Source organism: Bos javanicus, chromosome 20, assembly GCF_032452875.1.
Source record: "Bos javanicus breed banteng chromosome 20, ARS-OSU_banteng_1.0, whole genome shotgun sequence".
Lineage (NCBI taxonomy): Eukaryota > Metazoa > Chordata > Mammalia > Artiodactyla > Bovidae > Bos > Bos javanicus.
The window spans coordinates 16,913,406-16,936,059 of NC_083887.1; the positions used below are offsets into that span (position 1 = coordinate 16,913,406).

A 22,654-nucleotide genomic window follows, 5' to 3' on the forward strand; every position below is an offset into this window, starting at 1 on the left:
AGTACAAATTTTATGTTTGAACACTTCAATATATACCAACCATATTCTCTATTTTTCTCATTACTTCTCAAATTAAACTAAACGAAATTACTGTTTATACACATCAAAATAGTCACATAGATAAAACTAGTAATATCTTATACTTAGAATCTTTCTTTGACCTTTTGGTAATGTCTACTCTCAAAGGTTCAATATCACATTCATTTGCCCTTTATCCTTAATAGTCACTTTATAAAGCTTATTTACATACATGCTGACAAACCTAAATTTCTAATACTGAGTTAATCACTTTTTTACTCCCAACCCCATTACTTATCTTATTCTTTCAGAATATCCTCATTTAGGTACCCTTTTAGCCCCTAACCACACATTTTCCCTCTATTCAAAGCTCTCTTGCCCAAGCTGAACTATACTATATGCAGGAATTATATTCCTCAAATGAGCTATCAAAGGAGGTTGAAAATCTTTATTCCTAGAGATATGGAAATAAAAGACAGAACTGTTTGTCCCAGATGGTTAGTAATGTTGCAAATGAATCACATTACATGATAATAAATTAAAATATTTTACTTGGGTCTAAATGAACTAGAGGAATAGCCAAATACAGAAGTCTGAAGACATGAGGGTTTTAATTCTACAGCAGGACTATAACACTAAGCTGTTCCTCATCTCTCCCATGAACAATTCTGAAATAAGAAGCATTTTAAATTAGTGATAAAAACCCTACAATACCAAAAATGTTCACTATAAAGAATGATTAAACATTCATAGCCAAGATTTTATAATTCAAAGTTTAAAAGGGATTAAATTTAAAAATAAAATTCTATTATATTTTTAAAGAAATTATTATTTTTCATCTTTTGGCAAAAGCTAAGTTTATACTTTTCAACAGTTTCTACTGATGATTTTTTTAAATCTCTCAAAGCAAAAGCAAAATACCAAAGAACAAAGGGTGTTCTCATTTATGTGAAGTTCAAATACAGCTACCTATATTGTTCAAAGATACATTCATAGGTAGTAAAACTATTTTTAAAAAGGGAGAAAGAAAGAAAATTGAGCAATTTATTCCAAAATCAGGATAATGGATTAATGGATTGAGATTTATGTATTTATGCATGTTATTCAGGATCTGTGATCAGGATGGGACACATGGGGAATTTTCTGGGGGTACTGGAAATGTTCTATTTCCAGGTTTGATGACTAGAATTTATACTTTATAAGTATTCATTACATTATATTATGTAAAGTATGAAGTTTTCATTTATTATGTTTGGGTACTTTCCTATATGCATATATATTTAACATCTTAATGGAAGATTAAAAATAAAGTCTCAATAGTGACTAAAACAAAAGCAGTACAAAATACTCATGTTTAGCAAAATTAAAAGACTCATCACACTAGAAATGGAATACAAAGAGGAATTTTATCTTTAGGTTAAAATCACAAATGCAGTATGTGATAACAGAAATTTTAAACTATATAAATAGTTATTTAAAACAAGAGCAATGGGAACAAATTGTTTTAATGGTGTATAACGCTTTCTGTCCTCTCATTTGTAATAATCCAATTGTCTATTCAAGTTTGTAACTGTATTTTCACCATACAGAACACCACAAAGAATGGTGCTATCACTATTAAATCCCTAGATTTCCCATGTATAACATTTAACATTATCAGAAATAATTGTTTAGCATATAGCAAAATAATTTAAGAAATACAGACTGCGCCTGATACTCACTTACTTTTGAGTCTTAACATAATGAGAACTAATACTACGAAATATAACTTGGTTAAATGGAAAAATGTATCATGTTCTTGAGTAAGACCAATTCTACTAAAAATGTAACTGTCTTCTCAAGTTACTCAACACAACCCTAATTATTTTTATTTTTAGGATGTGATAAAATTATTTTAAATATCATTTTAACAAATATCATGCAAAAATTTTTTTGAAAACGGAAAGAACAGTAAGATTTACCCTGTAAGATATTAAATCAAATCAGATACTGTTCTATTCCTTTTGAATTTCAAAATAACCATATCTCATACCTATTTGCATATCTTAATGTATTGAGGGTATTTTCACAGGATGCCATTCCTGGAGAGATTGTGGCAATCTATGGGGGGAAAATGCAAAGATAAAGAAAATGTTATAGATGACAGTAATACTGACACGTGGCTCCTTAAGGTCTAATCTTAATACGGTCTCCCAAAGGAAAGAAACTCCAAGGTAACTCAGTATCTCACACACGTAGTCATACAGTAATTACAAACTCCAGTTAAAATATAAACAGCTCTAACAGCACCACAAAATGATCAAACATCAGGCAGAGAATGGAGGTCAACACCTCAAAGAAGGGAGTAACACTGAGTACTCACTGCCCCTCTGTTTGATAAATTTTTTTTTTGTCTAAGGGCAAATTGTGCTGCTGTCACATAGGACAACTAAAACTTCAATAAAAACCTGGAGTTTCACTAGTTAAGAAACTAAATAAATAAAGCACAGTTTGGAGGTGGGCACCATAGCAACTGGGAAGTGAAGTCTGTCCCAGAAGAGAAGTAACCACAGAGTGAGAAACTCGTGTGTGTGTGTATGTATACATACACGTGAGTACTCTACCCAAATACACACATTACCCACATCTCTGCCTGACCCCCAAACTGGAGTACACAAGGCTGACTATAAGAAACATAGCTAAGTCTAAAAGAGCTAAACAGAGATTTCAAGGTCAGTTGCTGCCCAGAGCAGGGGAGACAAGAGTTTGGAATTCAGCTAAGTTAACTTTCTGCTAAAATAATAGTAACAACAACAAACCAATAATATTCAGAAGAACATAACAGAATCCAGAGTGTCTGTAAGATATTCATTCATAATGAAAATTATATAATCCAAAATTCTAGACATATGAAGAAAGACAGAAGTGTGACCAATATGTAAGGAAAACAGAAAGCAATGGAAACCAATCTCACGAGGACTCAGAGATGTTGTAATTAATAGAATGCATGAATGTATTATAACTGTAATACAATCCTATCAGATTGGCAAGGACCACATTTTTAAGTTTCACTGTATCACAGTAGAAAACTTTAAATGCCATTAATGTATTTCATAAATTTCCCATAGATGTTGTATAATTATTCATTTAGGATTAAGACAAAACAAGCAAACTTACCATGCAGGTACGAGAGTTTTCACCTATGAATGAATCTCTTAACACCTGAGTGAGTTTACTTGCTCGGAAAGGAGTATGAGGTTTATTTCTACCTAAGGCTCTGATGCACTCCTGAAAATTAAGAAAGCAAATTTCACAGATTATGTTTCTTATGAACAGTAATCTTAACGAACATATTTAAAAGATCTCTTACAATAACCCTAACATTTAAGATCTGATCAGCTCTGAAGATTCTATCAAGAGTTTTGTTTATAGCACAGTAAAAATGTTCTTATAAATCCTTATTCAAGAAAATGAAATTTGGGAAATAAAACCACCAGAAACAAACCCCATAAAACAATCTAATCAGAAGACTACTTTGTTAATTCCAAGAGATTCTGCCGGAGACTATGACTGGTGTTTAGAAGTGACAGGCAGTAGGATAACTGTTGTTGTGCAGTTGCTAAGTCATGTCTGACTTCTTGTGATCCCATGGGCTGCAGCACGCCAGACTTCCCTGTTCTTCACTATCTCCCAGAGGTTGCTCAGCTTCATGTCCATTGAGTCGCTGATGCTATCTAACCATCTCATCCTCTGCCACATCCTATTCTCCATTTCCCTTCAATCTTTCCCAGCATCAGTGTTTTCCAATGAGTCGGCTCTTCACATCAGGTAGCCAAAGTATTGGAGCTTCAGCTTCAGGATCAGTCCTTCCAATGAATATCCGGGGTTGATTTCCTTTAGGATTGACCTCTTTGCTGTCCAAGGGATTCTCAAGAGTCTTCTCTAGCACCACAGTTCAAAAGCATCAATTCTTTGGCGCTCAGCCTTCTTTATGGTTCAACTCTCACATCCATACATGACTACTGGTTTGACTATAGTCAAACCATAGCTTTGACTTTATGGACCTTTGTCAGCAAAGTGATGTCTCTGCTTTTTAATATGCTACCTAGATTTGTCATAGCTTTGTTAAACTTTTTCCATAAAAGAAAAAATAGAATGTTTTCTTTTCTTTGTTAGTCAAGGCAGATATATAATATTGGCCTAACTTTCTGAAAGCCATTCCACATTTTTCAGAGAAACTTTCTTAGCTTAGTTTTGTGGTTCCTTGTTCTCCTTCAAGAAAAAAGATTGATTGATGATTAAGGCTCCCTGGAATCTCCCTAAATAGCCTGTCAACTATTTGGAAGTGGTGTGTCAACTAACAGATCTTTTAACTACCCTAAAAAGAATAAATAATATGTATAAAGAAAATTTCTGGGAACAATAAAAATCTATAACTGCAAATATAAATAACTAAATTTTGATAATCTCTCTTATTAGAAAAAAACAAACACTATCATTTTGTAACTGAGTAAAACAAAATTAAAGTCAAAAGTAAGAGACTTTTCACAATTAAAAGGACTTGATTTACCTTGAGTGCTAAAAGGCTTTTATTAATTTCAGCACCTTCAAGCCTAGTTTGCCTGTCCGCGCTGGAAGTATCAGCTCCTCTTTCATTTCCAGCCAAATCGATGAGAGAAAATTTGCCATGTAGTTTTCCTTTCCTTCTAAGGATAATCTGAAACACTGCATGGCTCCGAGATGAATGTGCATTTGCAGATGTCTGACCGGACGTTCTACAATGTAATTAAGAACATTTTGATATGTAAAAAGTTCAATTTGTGCAAGCCACAATGTTTTCATTAAAAATAGAAACAAAAAACTATTCCGTTTTTATTATTTAAATACAATAGAGCTATTGTGAATTAACAACACAAATATAATGAGATTAATGCAGTTTAACCTGGCACACTTTAAAAAGTCTGGATGACCAATGATTTTTACTTCCAAGATACATCAGATAACATCTTGCTTTGCTCTCAAGTTATAATCAAATAATCTAAAATTGATCATCAAATTGTTCCTCTTTATTAAAATGAGTTACCTGCAACTGTTGCCTATGTCAATGAGTTTTAGTACATCTTCAACACATTTGACCTCCCGTTCCTGTAATCCCACCACTTGAACCTGCTGTTTTCCATCTTCAAGCACTCTTAATTTTGTTTTCCTATTTAGCAAGTCAAACACCTAAAAAAAAAAAAAAAAAAGCTTTTGAAAATAAGAACAGTTCTATAAAAATGAGTCATTCAGAGTCTAAAAAATTTTTTCAGAGAATCCTAGTAATAATTGTTATTAGAATAGTAATGATTGATATTGAAGTTAAAGAATTTCAAAGGGAATTAAAAAAAAATCTTATACACAAAACTTTAAAGTAATATTCTAAATACATATAGCAATTATGTGGTGGCAACAACTGTCCAACAATGTGAATGCACTCAATTCTGGTGAACTTCTACACTAAAAAATAGTTAAAATGGTAAATTTTATGTTATGTATTTTTAAACCACAATTTAAAAAGCTTACAAAAATTATTTTAAAATTTCAACTTACCTTACCACTATAAATTTCAAAAAAGGTTGCATACACTTGAAGTTCCAACTTCTTATAGTTCGGCTTCTTTAGCATTAAAAATACATCCCGAGCTGCCAATAATTTCATATGGAGAAAATTTGTTAAGATGCAAAAAAATTGTTTTTAAAAAGAAATTCAAATTTTCTATTTTCAGAGGAATCAGTTTATGCTTACCTAGAATGATAGTATCAATAATAAAAATGAAGACTAAAGTGGATACTAACCTTACAAAAAACAGTAAGTTTGTCTACATTGACAGTTTAGAAGTCACTCTCCTTCATATTCAAGAAAAGAATGCTACTACTTATGGAGATCAGCCCTGGAGGGAATGATGCTGAAGCTGAAACTCCAGTACTCTGGCCACCTCATGCGAAGAGTTGACTCATTGGAAAAGACTCTGATGCTGGGAGGGATTGGGGGCAGGAGGAGAAGGGGATGACAGAGCATGAGATGGCTGGATGGCATCACCGACTCGATGGACGTGAATCTGAGTGAACTCTGGGAGTTGGTGATGGACAGGGAGGCCTGGCGTGCTGCGATTCATGGGGTCGCAAAGAGTCGGACATGATTGAGCGACTGAATTGAACTGAACTGACTTATCTTTATAAATAGCATAAGATTACAGGTGGTCACAATAAGGGTACTTTCATAATTACACCAAATGGGAACTTTTCACAAAACAGCTATTCAACAATACTAAGCTCCAACAATGTGTCAGATTACAACACACACACAATCAAGATTTCTGCCCCCAAAGCAAAGCTCTTTCCAAAGCAGTCCGATAACCTAAAACTGACAAAATACGTATAAGGACAGCATTAATTACCCTTAAAATTCTGCACTGTACTTACAAATCTTTTCCCAAACCACCTGAATAATATTCAAGAAGAATGTTATAAATGATACCCAAAAAGGAGTTACCTGCTAATGCATAAATTCCTTTAGAACAATCTTGATTCTTTCCTGAAAAGTCACCTCCCATTGTCTATATGTTAAAAAGAAGAAAGAGTTTAGGTCTTACAATTAAGGTATAAGAAAAATAAACCCACTTCCTACCAGGATGTAACTAACGAATTACTTACATGAGTCTTTCCACTTCCAGTCTGCCCATAAGCAAAGCATGTAGCCATTCCCCTCTCAAATATAGTTTCCACTAGTGGTCTAGCTGTAAACCTTAAAAATAAAATGCACCAGTCAGAATGTACCGTTAATATTTAAATTAAATAAGTAATCAAACTAGTATCTAGTGTTATTAATAAACAAATCTTACACCAAGATTTTTAACAAACCAGTAGGCTCAACTCTAAGACCACAATTGAGTCTACTGATTTAAAATTTTAAATGTCCATGTCCTAGAATTGCTTAAAGCTCTTTAACGCATATCTTCAAGCAATAATTCCATAATAAAAAATGGCCACAAAATTAATAACTGCCAGGGGGGGAAAAAAAACCTGATAGTAGCTGAGCTAAAGACATACATATTAATAGAAGACAATAGTAAGTTTTAAAAAGTAACAACAAAATATGGTAATATCAGCCAGATAAGTAGGACATACATGAAAACCAAAACAAAAAACCCCAACCCAAACTCAAAAATATATCAAAGGTTTCAACAGACACAGAATCAAGACTGGTAATCTCAGAAAAGAAAAGCTAGAGGGGGAAAAAAGTACAAAAACATTATCTTAACAAGTATAAAAGTGGTAAAATTTTCCTGAATGTGAATAAGCAAGTATAAATGATGCTTGTAAGACAATGAATTCTGAACTGATGAATAGTCTTGATTCAGGAAAAGGATGCCCAAATATTATAAATAAGCAAATATAAACAATCCTGGTAAGACAATGAATTCTGAATTGACAGTCTTGATTCAGGAAAAGGATGCCCAGTATTATGTATTGGTATAATCATTGCTGGAGTCAAGATTAAAAAGGTAAGGAGGGACAAAAAAATACTTCACTGAGCAGTGCTCTAAAAAGCGTGATACAAAACAAATGGGTTTTTTACACAGGCTTCAAAAGAACATATGTGAACACTTTATACAGCTCTACTGATTTTTCAAAGGCACAACTGGAGAAAGTACAGAACAAAAGAAGCAGAAAAAAGTTTGAATCAAACAGAATTAGAAATGAGTCTGAAGAGTGATAGGACAAAAAAAAAAGCCTAATTCCTCAATCCACGGAAGTTAAGGATAAAAGAAAGGGGACAGAATTAATATTGGTAAAATTAAGCATAAATACAGGGTGAAACAAAATGTTTACTAAATCTAGCACATACGCAGAAACACACATTTATAATGATTTCTTGAAAATGATTATAAAAGTCAGACATATATTTATGAGACAGTAGTGGAGGAGACAAGGGAGTGAGGGAGAAGGAGAGGACTCAGTTTTCAGAAAGGTAAAAAATATACAATTTATAATTATAATTCCCTTTTTAAACAAATTCTTCACAATACCTCTATCTAGCATTCACGTACTCTTTAATTTTGCCCTCTTCTTTAGAGCTGAACTCCCAGTTTACTGGCTTAAGACCAGAGGAGTTGATCTTAACAGGATCTCATTTATCATAACTTGTTAGCATTCTCACTAATTAATTTTGTTTTCCAGTCAAATTTATAAAATAAAAGGGCAATGAAGCATAGCATTCAAGTAACTGCCAAGAGCATTTAATATAGACTGAAATAACAATGCTGCTAAAATTGACCTGTTAAATAATGAGAAGTAAATGTTTACAAACTATGTATGAAAATCTAAATTCGGATAAAATGTGGGACACCAATGCATAATACACGTAAGTTTGAAATGTTTGTAGGTTAAATATGCAAACATAAGAATTTGACGTACTAAAACTATTCCAAAGTTTAAATATGATAAACTAGGCAAATGCACGTAGATTTCAGAACTTTTTTCCTTAAGTGGTCAATAAAGATTTAGACAAATAAGTGTCTGATGTATAACAGTTATGGATATTGCACCTCTGGAGAGATATGCCAAGATCAATGTAAGTTTCAGGGTGGTGGTGAACACCCTGAACACAGAACAAGAACAAATTATGATTTACAACAAATTTACCTACCTGTAAACCATTTCATTAGGAGCTGAGTCATCAAAGGCATAATCAAAACGAAATGTTTGGTTTTCTAGGTACCTTGTTAAATCTACTTTTTGTTTTGGTTCATGTACCATCACAACATCTTTACTAGGGATTGTGATTACATCAAGATCTTTCATTTGAGTTTCTAAAAGAATAAATAAAAAAATCAACGGCCAGTAATTTCCACATCATTTGAGTTACTGAACAAAAATTATTTTAGGTAGTAAGAATTTAGATAAAAGTAGTATAACCCTGTAAATATAAATATCCCATAAATATGCCATTCAAATAGACTATTTCAACAACAAAGTTTAAAAAAAAAAAACCCAAGATTTCCATAAAGCCAGGAAAGGCAGAGTCTTACAGCAATAACACATCAAGAGCCCTAACCACAGAAGTCTGCCTAATGTTTATATACAAATGAAATGATTTACGTTTAACTCTTCCAAATCAATTTGATTTCTGCTACAATCAAAATAAACCGCAAACAGGACAAAAACTGACCTTTGATTGGAGCTCAACAAACATACCTTTTTTATTGAGTGGTCGTTTTCTTACACAAACACATATCCTGTGTTCATCAATCTAGAAATAAAATAAGTTTTCTAGTTATTATTGGTGAATTATAAAACACTGAAAAGTTCATTATGCAATATTTCTAAGGTTTTAGAAATTTATACACAGCAAAATTACGATATGTAATTCACAAGTTTTAAGAGTCATCAGACAAAATTATTTTAAAAATTCAAAGTATAATGGAAACTTGCTGATTTTGTCATTTGGTAAACCTCTAGGAAATAACTTTGCAGACGACACGACTACTCTTAACTGCAACAGGTTCACATTAAGAAGCCACCTTATTCATGTCAAGATGGGCTGTATACAACAAAAGTAAAATTTCCTATCAGACTGAATTGGAGGGAAAGTTGTTGGCAAAGATAACTAGCTGTAGACAAGAAACAGGATTATCAGAAGATTATTAGGCAAAATAATTTGAACAATTTCATAATGTGCCAATTAATTAGACATATTTATTCATAAAACTTATGTTCCCAGTATCTGTCTTGTAATGATATTTAATATAAAGTAGAAATTTGCAAAGTATGGCCTAAAAGCCTAACCCAAGTCACTACTGAAGTTTTACTGAAACAGCCATACCCATTCATTTATGTATTGTCTATGGCTGCTTTTCATACTACAAAGTCAGAATTGAGAAGCTGTAACACAGAAAATATGGTTCACAAAGCCAAAAATATCAGGCCCTTTTCAGAAAAAGTTCTGCAAACACTACTGTAAAATCTGAGCTCAGATATAAGTTAAACAAATGGAGGGGCAACAAGAACTAAAATACACGAGATCAGATGTTATGAACTACTATTAAATCATATATAATACATCTGCCTGACATAAACATTTATTTTGTATACCCAATACATTCCATGTATGCTAGGTCAGATGTATTATTTTTCACAAATACAAATTACACAAGTATTCCCTGTCTAGTAAATTCTCATTCTTTAATAGGAAAGGAATGCATAATAAGACATTTTTTAAGCACTCGAGTTTTGGTTTACAGCATTCCTCAATAATCATTACTGTTAAAAGCCAAAATGACATTTAAAAATAAAAAATTAATTAGAAGTTGGAAATGATGATGGGATCTACAGCCCAAGCCAAGAGGAAATAAACTTGGAATTGAGATGAAAGTATAAGTGATGGTTGCTTAGCAAAGCCCTTGGTAGGGCAGAGCAACAGTCAAGGATGTCAGAAGACGCAATCTGCTTTCTGACCATCATTTATCTCACTTCCAAGTTATTTCCTCTTGGCTTGGGCTGTCGATCCCACCATCATTCCCACTTACTACTGATTAACTTTTTATTTAAACTTGAGCAAACTTCAGGATATAGTGGAGGACAGGACAAGGAAGCCAGGTGTGCTGCAGTCCACGGGGTCGCAAAGAGTCGGACACGATTTAGTGACTGAACAACCACCACCAAGGACTTAAAGGCTTTGCTGTGAAACGGGTATCTCTGTGAGAAGCCTGTCTAACATATCAATTATGGGAATTATGGGTAAATGTGGGTAGTTTCTTTCTCTTTTTTTGGCTGCACTGAGTAGCTTGTAGAATCTTAGTTTTCTGACCAGGGCTTGAACCCAGGCCCTCAGCTTGGAGTCCTAACCACTGCATCACCAGAGAATTCTCAATGGTTTCTTGATTTTCTTCTTAAAATATGGAGAAGGAACACTCATAAAAAGAGGAAAAAGTTACAGAGCTAAATCTAAATACAATATTAATTTAGGGGGTATCAAACATATTTTTATTCACAGCATAAAAAGTTCCAGGGCAATCATTTACAAAGAATCTTACAGGATCTGCTGTTGTTAACGGTCTATAATCCAAACTGCCTCTAAAGTCTCTGATCATACACATAATTTCATAATTTGGGTTTGTAGCATCAACATCCTGTAAGAAGACAGAGAATTCATCATTTATTATAATTACAATAAAGTAGCATTTGTTGCATTTATACATGGTTTGAAAATTAAAATTAAAGTAATAAATTGTGTCACTAATAATACCCAAGCCCAAACTCAAACCAGAGATGTGATATAGTTTCAGAGTTCAAGATCAGTAATTGCCCAGAAATTACTTTTATTTTAAAAACAAAATTCTGTTAGTCTACGTGCAATCTGTTAACTCCAAGCCAAATATTGCTTATTAAACCCACCCTTGTCTTATTTCGAATGTTATACACATACCTTAATTGTCCTAGAAAATTGAGCAAGAGAAACAGTACTCATCCTAAACATCAAAAAAGAACTCTAGAAAAGCAGAAATTCTTAGAAAAATGCATTTAATCAGATTCTTATTTCCAATTCCTAATTTAATGTTTCAAGAAAATAGAACTATGGATTCACTTATGTTCATTTCCTATTTTTACTGAGTCTCTAAAAAAAAACTAAGGCATGGTATAAAACAGTTCCAAATCAACAGGATATAGGATTTAAAGGAACTGGAAGCCAAGACAATTTTTTAAATCTTTAAAATTCAAATTATTGAATGGTAACAGCAATTTACTTTTTTGCTTCAAAACTGAGAAAATTCAGATTAAGACACAAATAGCAATAGCTAACAGCCTTTCCTAGCCAGGCCAGGAGTATAAATTATTAAATATTTTATGTCAGTTTTTCCCCCCATGTATTTTATTGCAGATTTGCTTTGAGTACAACTCAATTTCAAAACTGTTAATGTAACATACTTTCAATTAACGTTTTGATAAATAACACCAACTATATCAATTGAAAAGTAGAATATAGAGATCACAGATAAAAATATCATGAAGTACCCACAGGAGACACCAGGTGGCATCTGTGCTAAGAATCAGATGATATCAGCATTATTTATTTCAAAACCCAACTGGTCATTCTCAGGTCACTTTCAGATATAAGCTGATTTATTCAGGTTGAATATTATATTGATTCCACAACATCTTTATGATTAAGGGCACTTGAACATACTCCTAATAAGGAAACAATCCTGATATCTCATTACAGGAAACGAGTTCTGAGAATTATAATAGTTACAATATAAGCACAATGGAGGAATTATTTGTACAACAGTAAAAAATGTGAAGACCTGTAGAGAGATAAAAGACCAGTCTTCTACGTAATTTTCCATTGTTGGTAAAATTCTGCTAACTATCTAAAGGAAACGTGAGAAGGGGGGCATGACAGAGCTACACTCTCAACATCTAGCATAAATCAACATACAACAAATTTCCACTCTCTCATTATGATATGTTCATTTATTAACCATGGAAAAACAACAGTAACATTTATAGTATAACCATACACTTTAACTGGTACTTTCAGAATGCAATTTTAGTCCTTTTAAAAAACCTGCTGCTGCTGGCACCCCACTCCAGTACTCTTGCCTGGAAAATCCCATGGACGGGGGAGCCTGGTGGGCTGTTGCCCACCAGAGTCAGACACGACTAAAATCCTATTATTCTTGATGTTATAAATCTATTAGAATTCTGCAGCACAATGGCTTACTATTCAAAATGGAAAAAGCCTCAGGACTAAGACATACCAACTAAACGAGAAATTTATGTAGTAAAAAAAAAATCTGTTAATAACTTATTTTCTCAAGAGTTTATATTATTCCTCAATGCCAATCTAAGGAACTGTATTGAAATCTTTAAAGGAGTTATTTTTTCATAAGCCAATCACCTTCACTGACACAGTAAAATCTTTGGTTGGTGCATAAACAAAATATGTTTTCGTTACAAACCTGGGCTCTTTTTTCTCTAAGTTCTTGCTGTTGCAGTCTCCTTTTTTCTCGTTTTTCTTGCAACTTCTCTACCTCTTTCACACAATTAGATTTTCTACGTGCTAGAAGAAAAAGATGAGCTGTAGAAGTATAGTTTTCTTTTTAGAGTACTGTACTTATACAGAAAAATTTTATGTATCAATGTGATTTTACCACATACACCCAAAAAAAGGTACACAGGGACAAAACATGCCCATGACAAATATGTGAACTTACTTATGAGCTGCTTTAACACAAATAGGAACAGGACAAAATACGAGTAAGAGTCATGAAAAGTGACTCTAACATACTGCTACATATCATCTCTTGGTTTAGAATCAAAGATCTTTGAACTGATAAGGATAAAGGAACATATTTCTTCTGTAACATCTGTCAAGATCATCTGGCCAGAATTTTAAATTTAAAGCAACTGAAACATTGTTATAGTTTTATATTTATAAATTTTTTTCTTCCAAAATATACATTAAAAAACCCAATTAACAGACTCACAACAACAACAATTTTCCACAATGGTAAAAATAAAACCTGCAATTAAGCTTGCAATTTGGGGACTTATAAAGTTGACCAAGAGAAGTTACATGTATGACTAAAACGACTGAATCCTTGGTACATGATTTACATACAAGGGGGTCCAAATTCCTTTTTTGCAGCTTGAACTGGAGATATATCTGAAACACTACCATTCTGCTGTGCAGAGGAAGACTGTTCAGGAAGCTGACTAGGCCGTGCGCGTGCAGAACCAACCACTGAAAGGGAAACACAAGTTTTAAATATATGTAATGATCAATTCTGTTCAATACACTGACAAGCTGAGAGGTTTTCAAAGTAACATGTACAGACTTAGGTTTTACCAATGTAATTGTAGCTACAAAACTCAATCTGAATAATTTATATAAAAACCAAAGCCAAACTTGATTTTAAATAATCATTAAAAAAAAAAAGTGGGCAAAATACAGATTTTATATGTACTCTCATTTCGAAAAACTCAAACAATTCAGACATATAGAAAGTGGCGGATTCATGTTGATATATGGCAAAACCAATACAATATTGTAAAGTTAAAAAATAAAATAAAAAAATATATAAACTAGAAAGTAACAATGTAAAAGTATTTCAACCCTCTTTGTATTTTAAATCCCACTCTGCTCTTCAAATACGCAAATCTTCAACAGAGAATTTCCCACTGTGGATGTTACAAAAGTGGAAAAAACAATACCGAGTTAAATATAAACATTACATTTTACAAAGAAATGTAAATTTTCACAAGACTCAAAGAATAGTGCTGAGAGTGCGGGGCTTTCCCTCTACGTTGAACATCTCCCCTAATACCTACAGCTGTCCTGCGTCATTGTCTGTACATACAAGGAAACATCACTATTAGAAAGGACCATTCTGAAGAGCAGAAAAGAATTAACTGCGCTTTACATCACTCAGCTGAAAACATATGAGAGTCCTGAAATTAACTACAATTTATACCTATTCAATTTGTCTTCAGTTACCCATGATACTTTTTAAAAGTCTGTTAGCCAGAAAATTATGTAAAAATATCAATGATAAATTTATTGTTAAATAAGTAAATGTTAAATAAATTGTTAAATAAATAAATGTTAAATCAATTGACTACTTCCCCATTCCTTTCTTTCTCATAATACTCTTTTCAAATCTGAAAAATGATTGAGTAAATAAGATGGATCAAAACTGCACATAACATGGAGTTTCACATTTATCATATACCTTTACAAATCATTTTTTAGATATCACTGACATTATTGTCTTGGGAAATTAGGAAGATTCAATTTTAAAAATTAGCCATGTAAAGTTTAAATAAATAACACCACCAGGGGTAATGTTTACCTTTGATTTACCTTAGCAGGGCCATAGGCAAAATTAATACATAAAATTTTACCTCTATTATCTCTTGGAGGAGGCTCATTCTTAATAGAAGCCACAGTCCGTCGATTCTATAAAAGAGAAAACATTCATTTTACTTTCTCTCTTTATTCCTCATATATACATCTATCATAATCAGCTTCCTTTAATTAAACAAAAATAGACATACAATAATACAAAACTAAACGGAAAAAAGGAAAAAAATAAATGGAGAAAAACTAAAATTATCTTATAATAAATTACCTGTAATGCCATCAATATTCAAGTTTATTTAAATACCCTGCCACTGTCCCAAAACAGGCAGGAATTAAAATGAGCCAGGTACTGTTCTAAGGGCTTCATATGTATTAATTCATTTCATCTTCACAACAACCCTATGAGGTCACTATTATTGTTATTCTGGATTCTCAGATGAGGAAACTGAAGCAAAAACAGATTAAATAATTTCATTAAAGTGTGTGTTTTTTAATCATCATGCTACCCTGCCAAAATTTCATCTTTGGATGTCAGGGGTAAGTAACAAAACAGAATTTTTAGGCAATGTACAGCTCATTGTTAAACTGAAACATCAAAATACTATGAAATACACTGTTGGTTTTCACGAAAAGGTTTCATTAGACTTGCAAGGTTTTGGTCCTATTATTTATTTACCAAGACTTTACTTTATTCACCTAAAAAAAAGAAACCAAATAATGCCATGAGTTTCAATGCTAACTGCACATCAAATCAGATGGCTACTATTAAAAGAATATTGATGCTAGAGCCACTCTTTAGATAAAATAAAACTGAATCTCTAGGAGTGGGGTTAGGAATCAGTGTATTCCGAAAAATTTCCAGGTGATTCTAATATACAGCAAAGGTTGCTAAGGACATATCAAGAAAGATAAACTATGAAGATCCTTCAAGGCTGTGAAGCCAAATATGAAAAACAGTCCATTTACAAGGGAGTAATTCTAAGGGGGATCTCTAAGCAGTGATTCTCAATATGCTGAAATTATATGAATTGAAAATGTCTTATGTTCATAAAAGCAGAATATTGTTGATATCAGAATTTTGCTGATATTGTTGAGTTTCTATCATATTATATGTGGGTGCCTATGAATGTCTTCCATGCAAGACAGTGAGCTCCTACGGGGCTAAAATCTTATTAATCTTTGTAGAAGATAAAATCAACAATGTAGTAAAAATTTTTGAACACAAAGAATTGCAGATTTAACAATTGTCAGGGACTATCTGGTTTTTAAAAAGTTGTATTTTGATACAAAGTTTTAACATTGAGACATTTCAATAGAGAAGAGGAATTACTTTAAAATAATTTTTAAATCACATACATTTTTAACTGTTAGGAGGGGCACAGCATGGCTTTAAAATGTATCTTCACAGATAATACAGAAATAGTTAAACTGTCATCTCATTTTTAAAAATAAATCTAAACAGCAGAATTACTATCTGAAAAGACTACTAAAATGGAAATTTATTATGAAAAATAAATTAATCTTTTCTTTATCAAAGTCATATGTATTCACTCAACAAATACTAACAAGCAAAGATTTTGACCACTGTCTTCTAATAAACTACTAGTCTTAGGAAAAATCCTAACCAGTCATGAAATTTCTAGGATCTAGAATTGTGAATTAGATAATTTTTCAATCCTTTAAAGTATGTGTGTATATATATACATGCAGATGGCAGAAAGAATTAAGGTTTTTCTAAAAGCAAACAAATACATACTCTTCACAGTCCCATTTCAAACAAGAATACACACACACACACACACACACACCCTGCTCTGAATTTGTATCACTAACCTTTACAATTTTGTTTACTTTGGCTGAGGATGTTGGAGGTGGGGGTGTCTCTGGACTGGGCTCAATATCTTCATCTGGTACAAGGTCAGGGTTAAGTGAAAAAATGCTCTCCAGGTCAATCTGTTTTTAAAAAAGCATATATTTTCGGTGAATTTAGACAATCTTTCATTTTCAAATAAATTTACACATAAAGGATAAATGTTAAACAATTTCAGTCTAATGAATAATATTACCTTAAAAATTAAATTACCTAGAATTACAACCAACATATATTTATTTAAAAGAATCTCTCTTAAGGTAGTACTTTGTGGTCTGATTATATGTCTAATTACATGAGATATACAGGAGGTATCTACCTTTCTTTGAGTGAAATTTTTTAATCACTTTGAAAGTTTTTCAAAGAATGATAGCAGATACATGCACTATATTAAACTATACAGTTTTCTGTTTTGTTTCATATTCAGAATCTTGATTTTAAGACTAGAAATAAAGTTTAACCTAGTGATCATACCTCTTTGCCTTTTGTATCTCCATTTTCTATCCACTCAACAGTTACACTTTCGTTATCTTCATTTAAAGATGTTACCATTGCTTGATGTATTCGGCCTAAGTGGGAATAAAATATACACTTTTAAAATGCTACAAATTATGGTATCCCTAAACACTGTCAGAAATAATTTTATAATTTACAAGTTTAAAAGACTATGATACGAGGGATTTGCACAGATTCTTGGGATTGGGGAATGAACTTTGTCTATGGAACCATAAATGAATTTGCCACTTGTCAAGACCAAGAACTCAAGAAACTGGATTAGACTGAAAGTTTTATTTTCAGCATATGTGATAAATGGTTACATGTGGCATGGAATGCCTGAAATTTTATACTGTTACAACAGTTTGAATCCTTAAAGTGTCCTTATTGTAAGCCAACAATGATCCTGAAGAACACATAACAAAAATTCATGAAGCAATTTTTAATATTATATAGATACAAAATACTTTTAACTTAAATTTCACTATCATTCCCTATACAATTGATCAAATTGTTTAGAAATTATTAGGAAAATGGATCTGAGTCCAAAAAGTTCAGTTATTTTATACATGGGCTCATATAAAAATTAAGTGATGAATACATATAATCTTGTTATAATTTCAAATACTGAAGATTTAGGTACATACTGTCAGCAATATATTGGTGCTTTTTAAAAAACTAAAATATATACTGGAATCTTTCCGCGACAGCATTATGGATCAACGTTAATTTTAACAACTTCATAAGCATTCTATAAAAGGAATACATCATAATTTATTCTTTTACTAAGAAGAATTTAAACTGTTTGCAATTGTTTGCCACTAAAACATGTTGCACTGAGTATAAGTACATAGTATGAATGTTTTCATTCTAGATTTCTAAATTCTAGATTTCTAAATTTCTAGAAGCAGACTGGGTTAAGGAAACTGAAATTTTGATAGTTATTTGAAAATTGGTCTCTATTTATATTCCCACCAATGATGGGGCCTATTCTTCTATATCCTCATCAACACTGAGCATTATCAATTTAAAATATTTTTACCAATATGATAGGTTAGACCTTTAAGCTACTACTTTGTGAGCACATATACATCAAAGATTGGCTCATTTAAAATCTACACTGGTTCATTTAACATTACAAACATACCTATAAAGTAGAGCTTTCTTTCTTTAAAATGAAGATACTGAGATTCACAGTCACACAGCTATTAGTTGGCACATATTTGAACCTCAGTCACATGCAAAAGCACTTGCTATTATCACTATGTTTCTCTACTCTCCTAAGATTAAGCTGACGAGGAAGATGCCTGTGTGGCTTAAATTCCAAGTACCTCTGGAAACACTTATAAACTGTAGCACAGATCCTCAATGCTCACTGTGTACCCAGAAACTCCTAGTTTTTTTTTTTTTCTTTTTAATTAAAATGATGTTGGCCTGAGTTTTACCCCAGATAGTATCATTTCTTACCAATTCCACTGCAATCACCTTGGTATAAGTCACCAAGGCCTTAATCTTGGATTATGGCAATTCTCTCCCAACTACTCTCTCTTCTACTGCCTATTCTTTATAGAACAGTCTATAAACATTCCTGGTAAAAACCAAGTCAGATTATTCCTTTGCTGAAGACCTTCCAGTGGCTCCCATCTCACACAGAGTAAAAGCCAAAGTGCTTTCAAGGGCATTTAATGTCCTGAAACAAAGACCTACATGATCTGACCCCTCCCCACCTCTGTGACCTCATTCATCCCTGACTACCATAATCTCCAGTTTTACTGACTGATCTCTGTCTCACACAGTTATTTTCCCTCCCCTCAAAAAGTTCTATACTGGGTCAAGGACTAAAATATGAAGACAAAAGTAAAAGCAACTGAGTAAATAGTGGTGTCATTTATTCAGATTAAGTGGACAGTAGGGAAGCAAGTCTTGGGAGTGGAGGGAAATGATGAACTGGAAAATACTGAGAGGATTCAAGGGAGAGGCTTTTTAGGGAAATTAGATAACACTCACTGAAATTTGATTTGGACAGAAATTAGGTAAATAACCAGTACAAATAGTATATGTCAGTTGGGTCCTCTGGGAAGCAGATGTTGAGATAGTTATGAGAACAAAAGGTTTACTGTAAAAGATAAAAGGAGAAGGAAACAGGACTGGTCATGGAAAACTTTCAGACTGTGATGCATTATCTGCAACCTGTAAAAGAAAGGGGACATAAAGCAGGATTGAGCAAAGAAAGTCTCAGATCATGAGGCAGATCTGACAGTCTTGGCCAACCCTTCAGGGAGCTCCAGAGCAAAGACTGACCATTAAAGGAGTCCCACAGAGGGCCAAAATGGAAATGCTCTAGTACTCACGCCATGCCCAGTCACTAGCTGGAGGATTCCCAGGAAACGTAAAGGCCTCAGCTCAAAAGCCAAGGAGGCTTAAAGATATTAATAGCTGAGGCTATCAGCTAAATATTCTCCCTGAAGCGGAAGAAGTTCCCCTAAGAGGAGCTACCAAGGCTTGCATCAAGCCCCGAATTTATCATCATCTCTGAATTTATCACCATCTCTGTAGGAGCCTGAGACCCAGCAGCCACTCTTCCCCCACTCATCACCTTTAGCAGCCTCCAACCATAACTCCACTAGTAGGGCCAAGAAGATTATTGCTATAAAGGTTATCATAACACATTGATAACAATTTCCTCAATAGGAAAGGACCCCAAAGAAGATGTATCTGAGCACTGAACTACCATAAAGAATAGCACCCAGCAGGAAACAGAGAGGCTGTGCTTGAGGTTGTTGAAGAGCAGTACAGATAGGGATCTCCATGCAACTCCCAACAGAATTATCACATTAATGAGACTAGGGAAAAGCATGTGAATGCTTCAAAAGGCAAGACCAACATCACCATTCTTTTTGGGGGTGTGGCAGTGGGTCTTGGCTGCTACACAGGCTTTTCTCTAGCTGTGGTGAGGAAGCTACTCTAGCTGTGGTGGCTTCTCTTGTTGTAGAGGATGGGCTCTAGGCATGCAGGCTCCATAGTTGCAGCTCCTGGGCTTAGTAGCCCCTTGGCATGTGGAATCTTCTCTCAGCTCAGTTGTGTCAGACACTTTGTGACCAAATGGACTGCAGCATGCCAGGCTTCCCTGACCATCACCAACTCCTGGAGTTTACTCAAATTCATTCATGTCCATTGAGTCGGTGATGCCATCCAACCATCTCATCCTCTGTCATCCCCTTCTCCCGCCTTCAATTTTTCCCAGCATCAGGGTCATTTCTAGTGAGTCAGTTCTTCCCATCAGGTGGCCAAAGTACTGGAGTTTCAGCGTCACCATCAGTCCTTCCAATGAATATTCAGGACATTTCCTTTAGAGTGGACTGGTTGGATATCCTTGCAGTCCAAGGGACTCTCAAGAGTCTTCTCCAACACCACAGTTCAAAAGCATCAATTCTTCAGCGCTCAGCTTCTTTATAGTCCAACTCTCACATCCATACATGACTACTGGAGAAACCATAGCTCTGACTAGACAGACTTTTGTTAGCAAAGTAATGTCTCTGCTTTTTAATAACTTTTCTTCCAAGTAGCAAGCGTCTTTTAATTTCATGGCTGCAGTCACCATCTGCAGTGATTTTGGAGCCCAAGAAAATAAAGTCTCTCATTGTTTCTACCGTTTCCCCATCTATTTGCCATGAAGTGATGGGACCAGATGCCATGATCTTAGTTTTCTGAATGTTGAGCTTTAGGCCAACTTTTTCACTCCCTTTTTCACTTTCATCAAGAGGCTCTTTAGTTCTTCTTCACTTTCTGCCATAAGGGTGGTGTCATCTGCATATCTGAGGTTACTGATATTTCTCCTGGCAATCTTGATTCCAGCTTGTGCTTCATCCAGTCCAGCATTTCACATGATGTACTCTGCATAGAAGTTAAATAAGTATGGTGACAATATACAGCCTTGACGTACTCCTTTCCCTATTTGGAACCAGCCTGTTGTTCCTTGTCCACTTCTCACTGTTGCTTCTTGTCCTGCATACAGATTTCTCAGGAGGAAGGTCAGGTGGTCTGGTATTCCCATCTCTTGAAGAATTTTCCACAGTTTGTTGTGATCCACACAGTCAAAGGCTTTGACGTAGTCAATAAAGCAGATGTTTCTGTGGAACTCTCTTGCTTTTTCGATGATCCAACAGATATTGGCAATTTCATCTCTGGTTCCCCTGCCTTTTCTAAATCCAGCTTGAAAATCTTGAAGTTCTCAGTTCCTGTACTGTTGAAGCCTAGCTTGGAGAATTTTGAGCATTACTTTACTAGCGTGTCAGATGAGTGCAATTGGGTGGTAGTTTGAACATTCTTTGGCATTGCCTTTCTTTGGGATTGGAATGAAAACAGACCTTTTCCAGTCCTGTGGCCAACTGCTGAGTTTTCCAAATTTGCTGGCATGCTGAGTGCAGTACTTTAACAGCATTATCTTTTAAGATTTGAAAAAGCTCAGCTGGAATTCCATCACCCCCACTAGCTTTGCTTGTTGTGATACTTTCTAAGGCCCACTTGACTTCACATTCCAGGATGTCTGGTTCTAGGTGAGTGATCACACCATTGTGCTTATCTGGGTCGTGAAGATTTTTTTGTATAGTTCTTCTGTATAATCTTGCCACCTCTTCTTAATATTTCTACTTCTGTTAGGTCCATGCCATTTCTGTCCTTTATTGTGCCCATCTGCATGAAATGTTCCTTGGTATCTCTAATTTTCTTGAAGAGACCTCTAGTCTCTCCCATTCTATTGTTTTCCTCTATTTCTTTGCATTGATCACTTAGGAAGGCATTCTTATCCCTCCTTGCTATTCTTTGGAACTCTGCATTCAGATGGGTATATCTTTCCTTTTCTCCTTTGCCTTTAGCTTCTCTTCTTTTCTCAGCTATTTGTAAGGCCTCCTTAGACAACCATTTTGCCTTTTTGCATTTCTTTTTGGGGGGATGGTTTTGATCATGGCCTCCTATACAATGTTACGAACCTCCAACCACAGTTCTTCAGGCACTCTATCTATCTATCAGATTTAATCCCTCAATCTGTTATTTCCACTGTATAATCATAAGGGATTTGATTTAGGTAATAACTGAATGGTCTAGTGGTTTTCTCTACTTTCTTCAATTTAAGTCTGAATTTTCCAATGAGAAATACCTTTTCTAGAACCTGTGACAATCTTCCCATGTGGCCCTCCATGTGACCATCCCATTTCTCTGGTTTGAAAATATTCCTATACTCTATCCCAAATTGTCATTTGACTCTGATTCCCCATCGACTTGTAACTTTTAAGCTCTATCACACTCACATCTACACTTTAACACACTTTAACACATAATAGAGCAAACACCTGTGTATAAGCCAGGTTAAGAATCAATACCTTTGAAACC

At 34.0% G+C, this 22,654-nt stretch overlaps 1 protein-coding gene across 6 annotated transcripts in view; it reads right to left on the reverse strand.

The window, feature by feature from the left end:
• Nucleotides 1-22,654, reverse strand: part of KIF2A (kinesin family member 2A) — a 71,608-nt gene that overhangs the window by 15,828 nt on the left and 33,126 nt on the right. For 4 of the 6 annotated variants that reach the window (XM_061393449.1, XM_061393446.1, XM_061393448.1 and 1 more), the window contains exons 2-16: nucleotides 17,246-17,340; nucleotides 16,735-16,854; nucleotides 14,943-14,997; nucleotides 13,660-13,782; nucleotides 12,998-13,098; nucleotides 11,072-11,167; nucleotides 9,234-9,288; nucleotides 8,686-8,848; nucleotides 6,690-6,780; nucleotides 6,529-6,592; nucleotides 5,587-5,678; nucleotides 5,081-5,223; nucleotides 4,568-4,772; nucleotides 3,175-3,285; nucleotides 2,051-2,118 (exon numbers count right to left, since the gene is read on the reverse strand). In XM_061393449.1, the coding sequence (XP_061249433.1) occupies nucleotides 2,051-2,118; nucleotides 3,175-3,285; nucleotides 4,568-4,772; nucleotides 5,081-5,223; nucleotides 5,587-5,678; nucleotides 6,529-6,592; nucleotides 6,690-6,780; nucleotides 8,686-8,848; nucleotides 9,234-9,288; nucleotides 11,072-11,167; nucleotides 12,998-13,098; nucleotides 13,660-13,782; nucleotides 14,943-14,997; nucleotides 16,735-16,854; nucleotides 17,246-17,340 (1,582 nt within the window). The remainder of the gene's footprint in view (nucleotides 1-2,050; nucleotides 2,119-3,174; nucleotides 3,286-4,567; nucleotides 4,773-5,080; nucleotides 5,224-5,586; nucleotides 5,679-6,528; nucleotides 6,593-6,689; nucleotides 6,781-8,685; nucleotides 8,849-9,233; nucleotides 9,289-11,071; nucleotides 11,168-12,997; nucleotides 13,099-13,659; nucleotides 13,783-14,942; nucleotides 14,998-16,734; nucleotides 16,855-17,245; nucleotides 17,341-22,654) is intronic. The other 2 variants (XM_061393450.1, XM_061393447.1) reach the window with 1 other exon arrangement.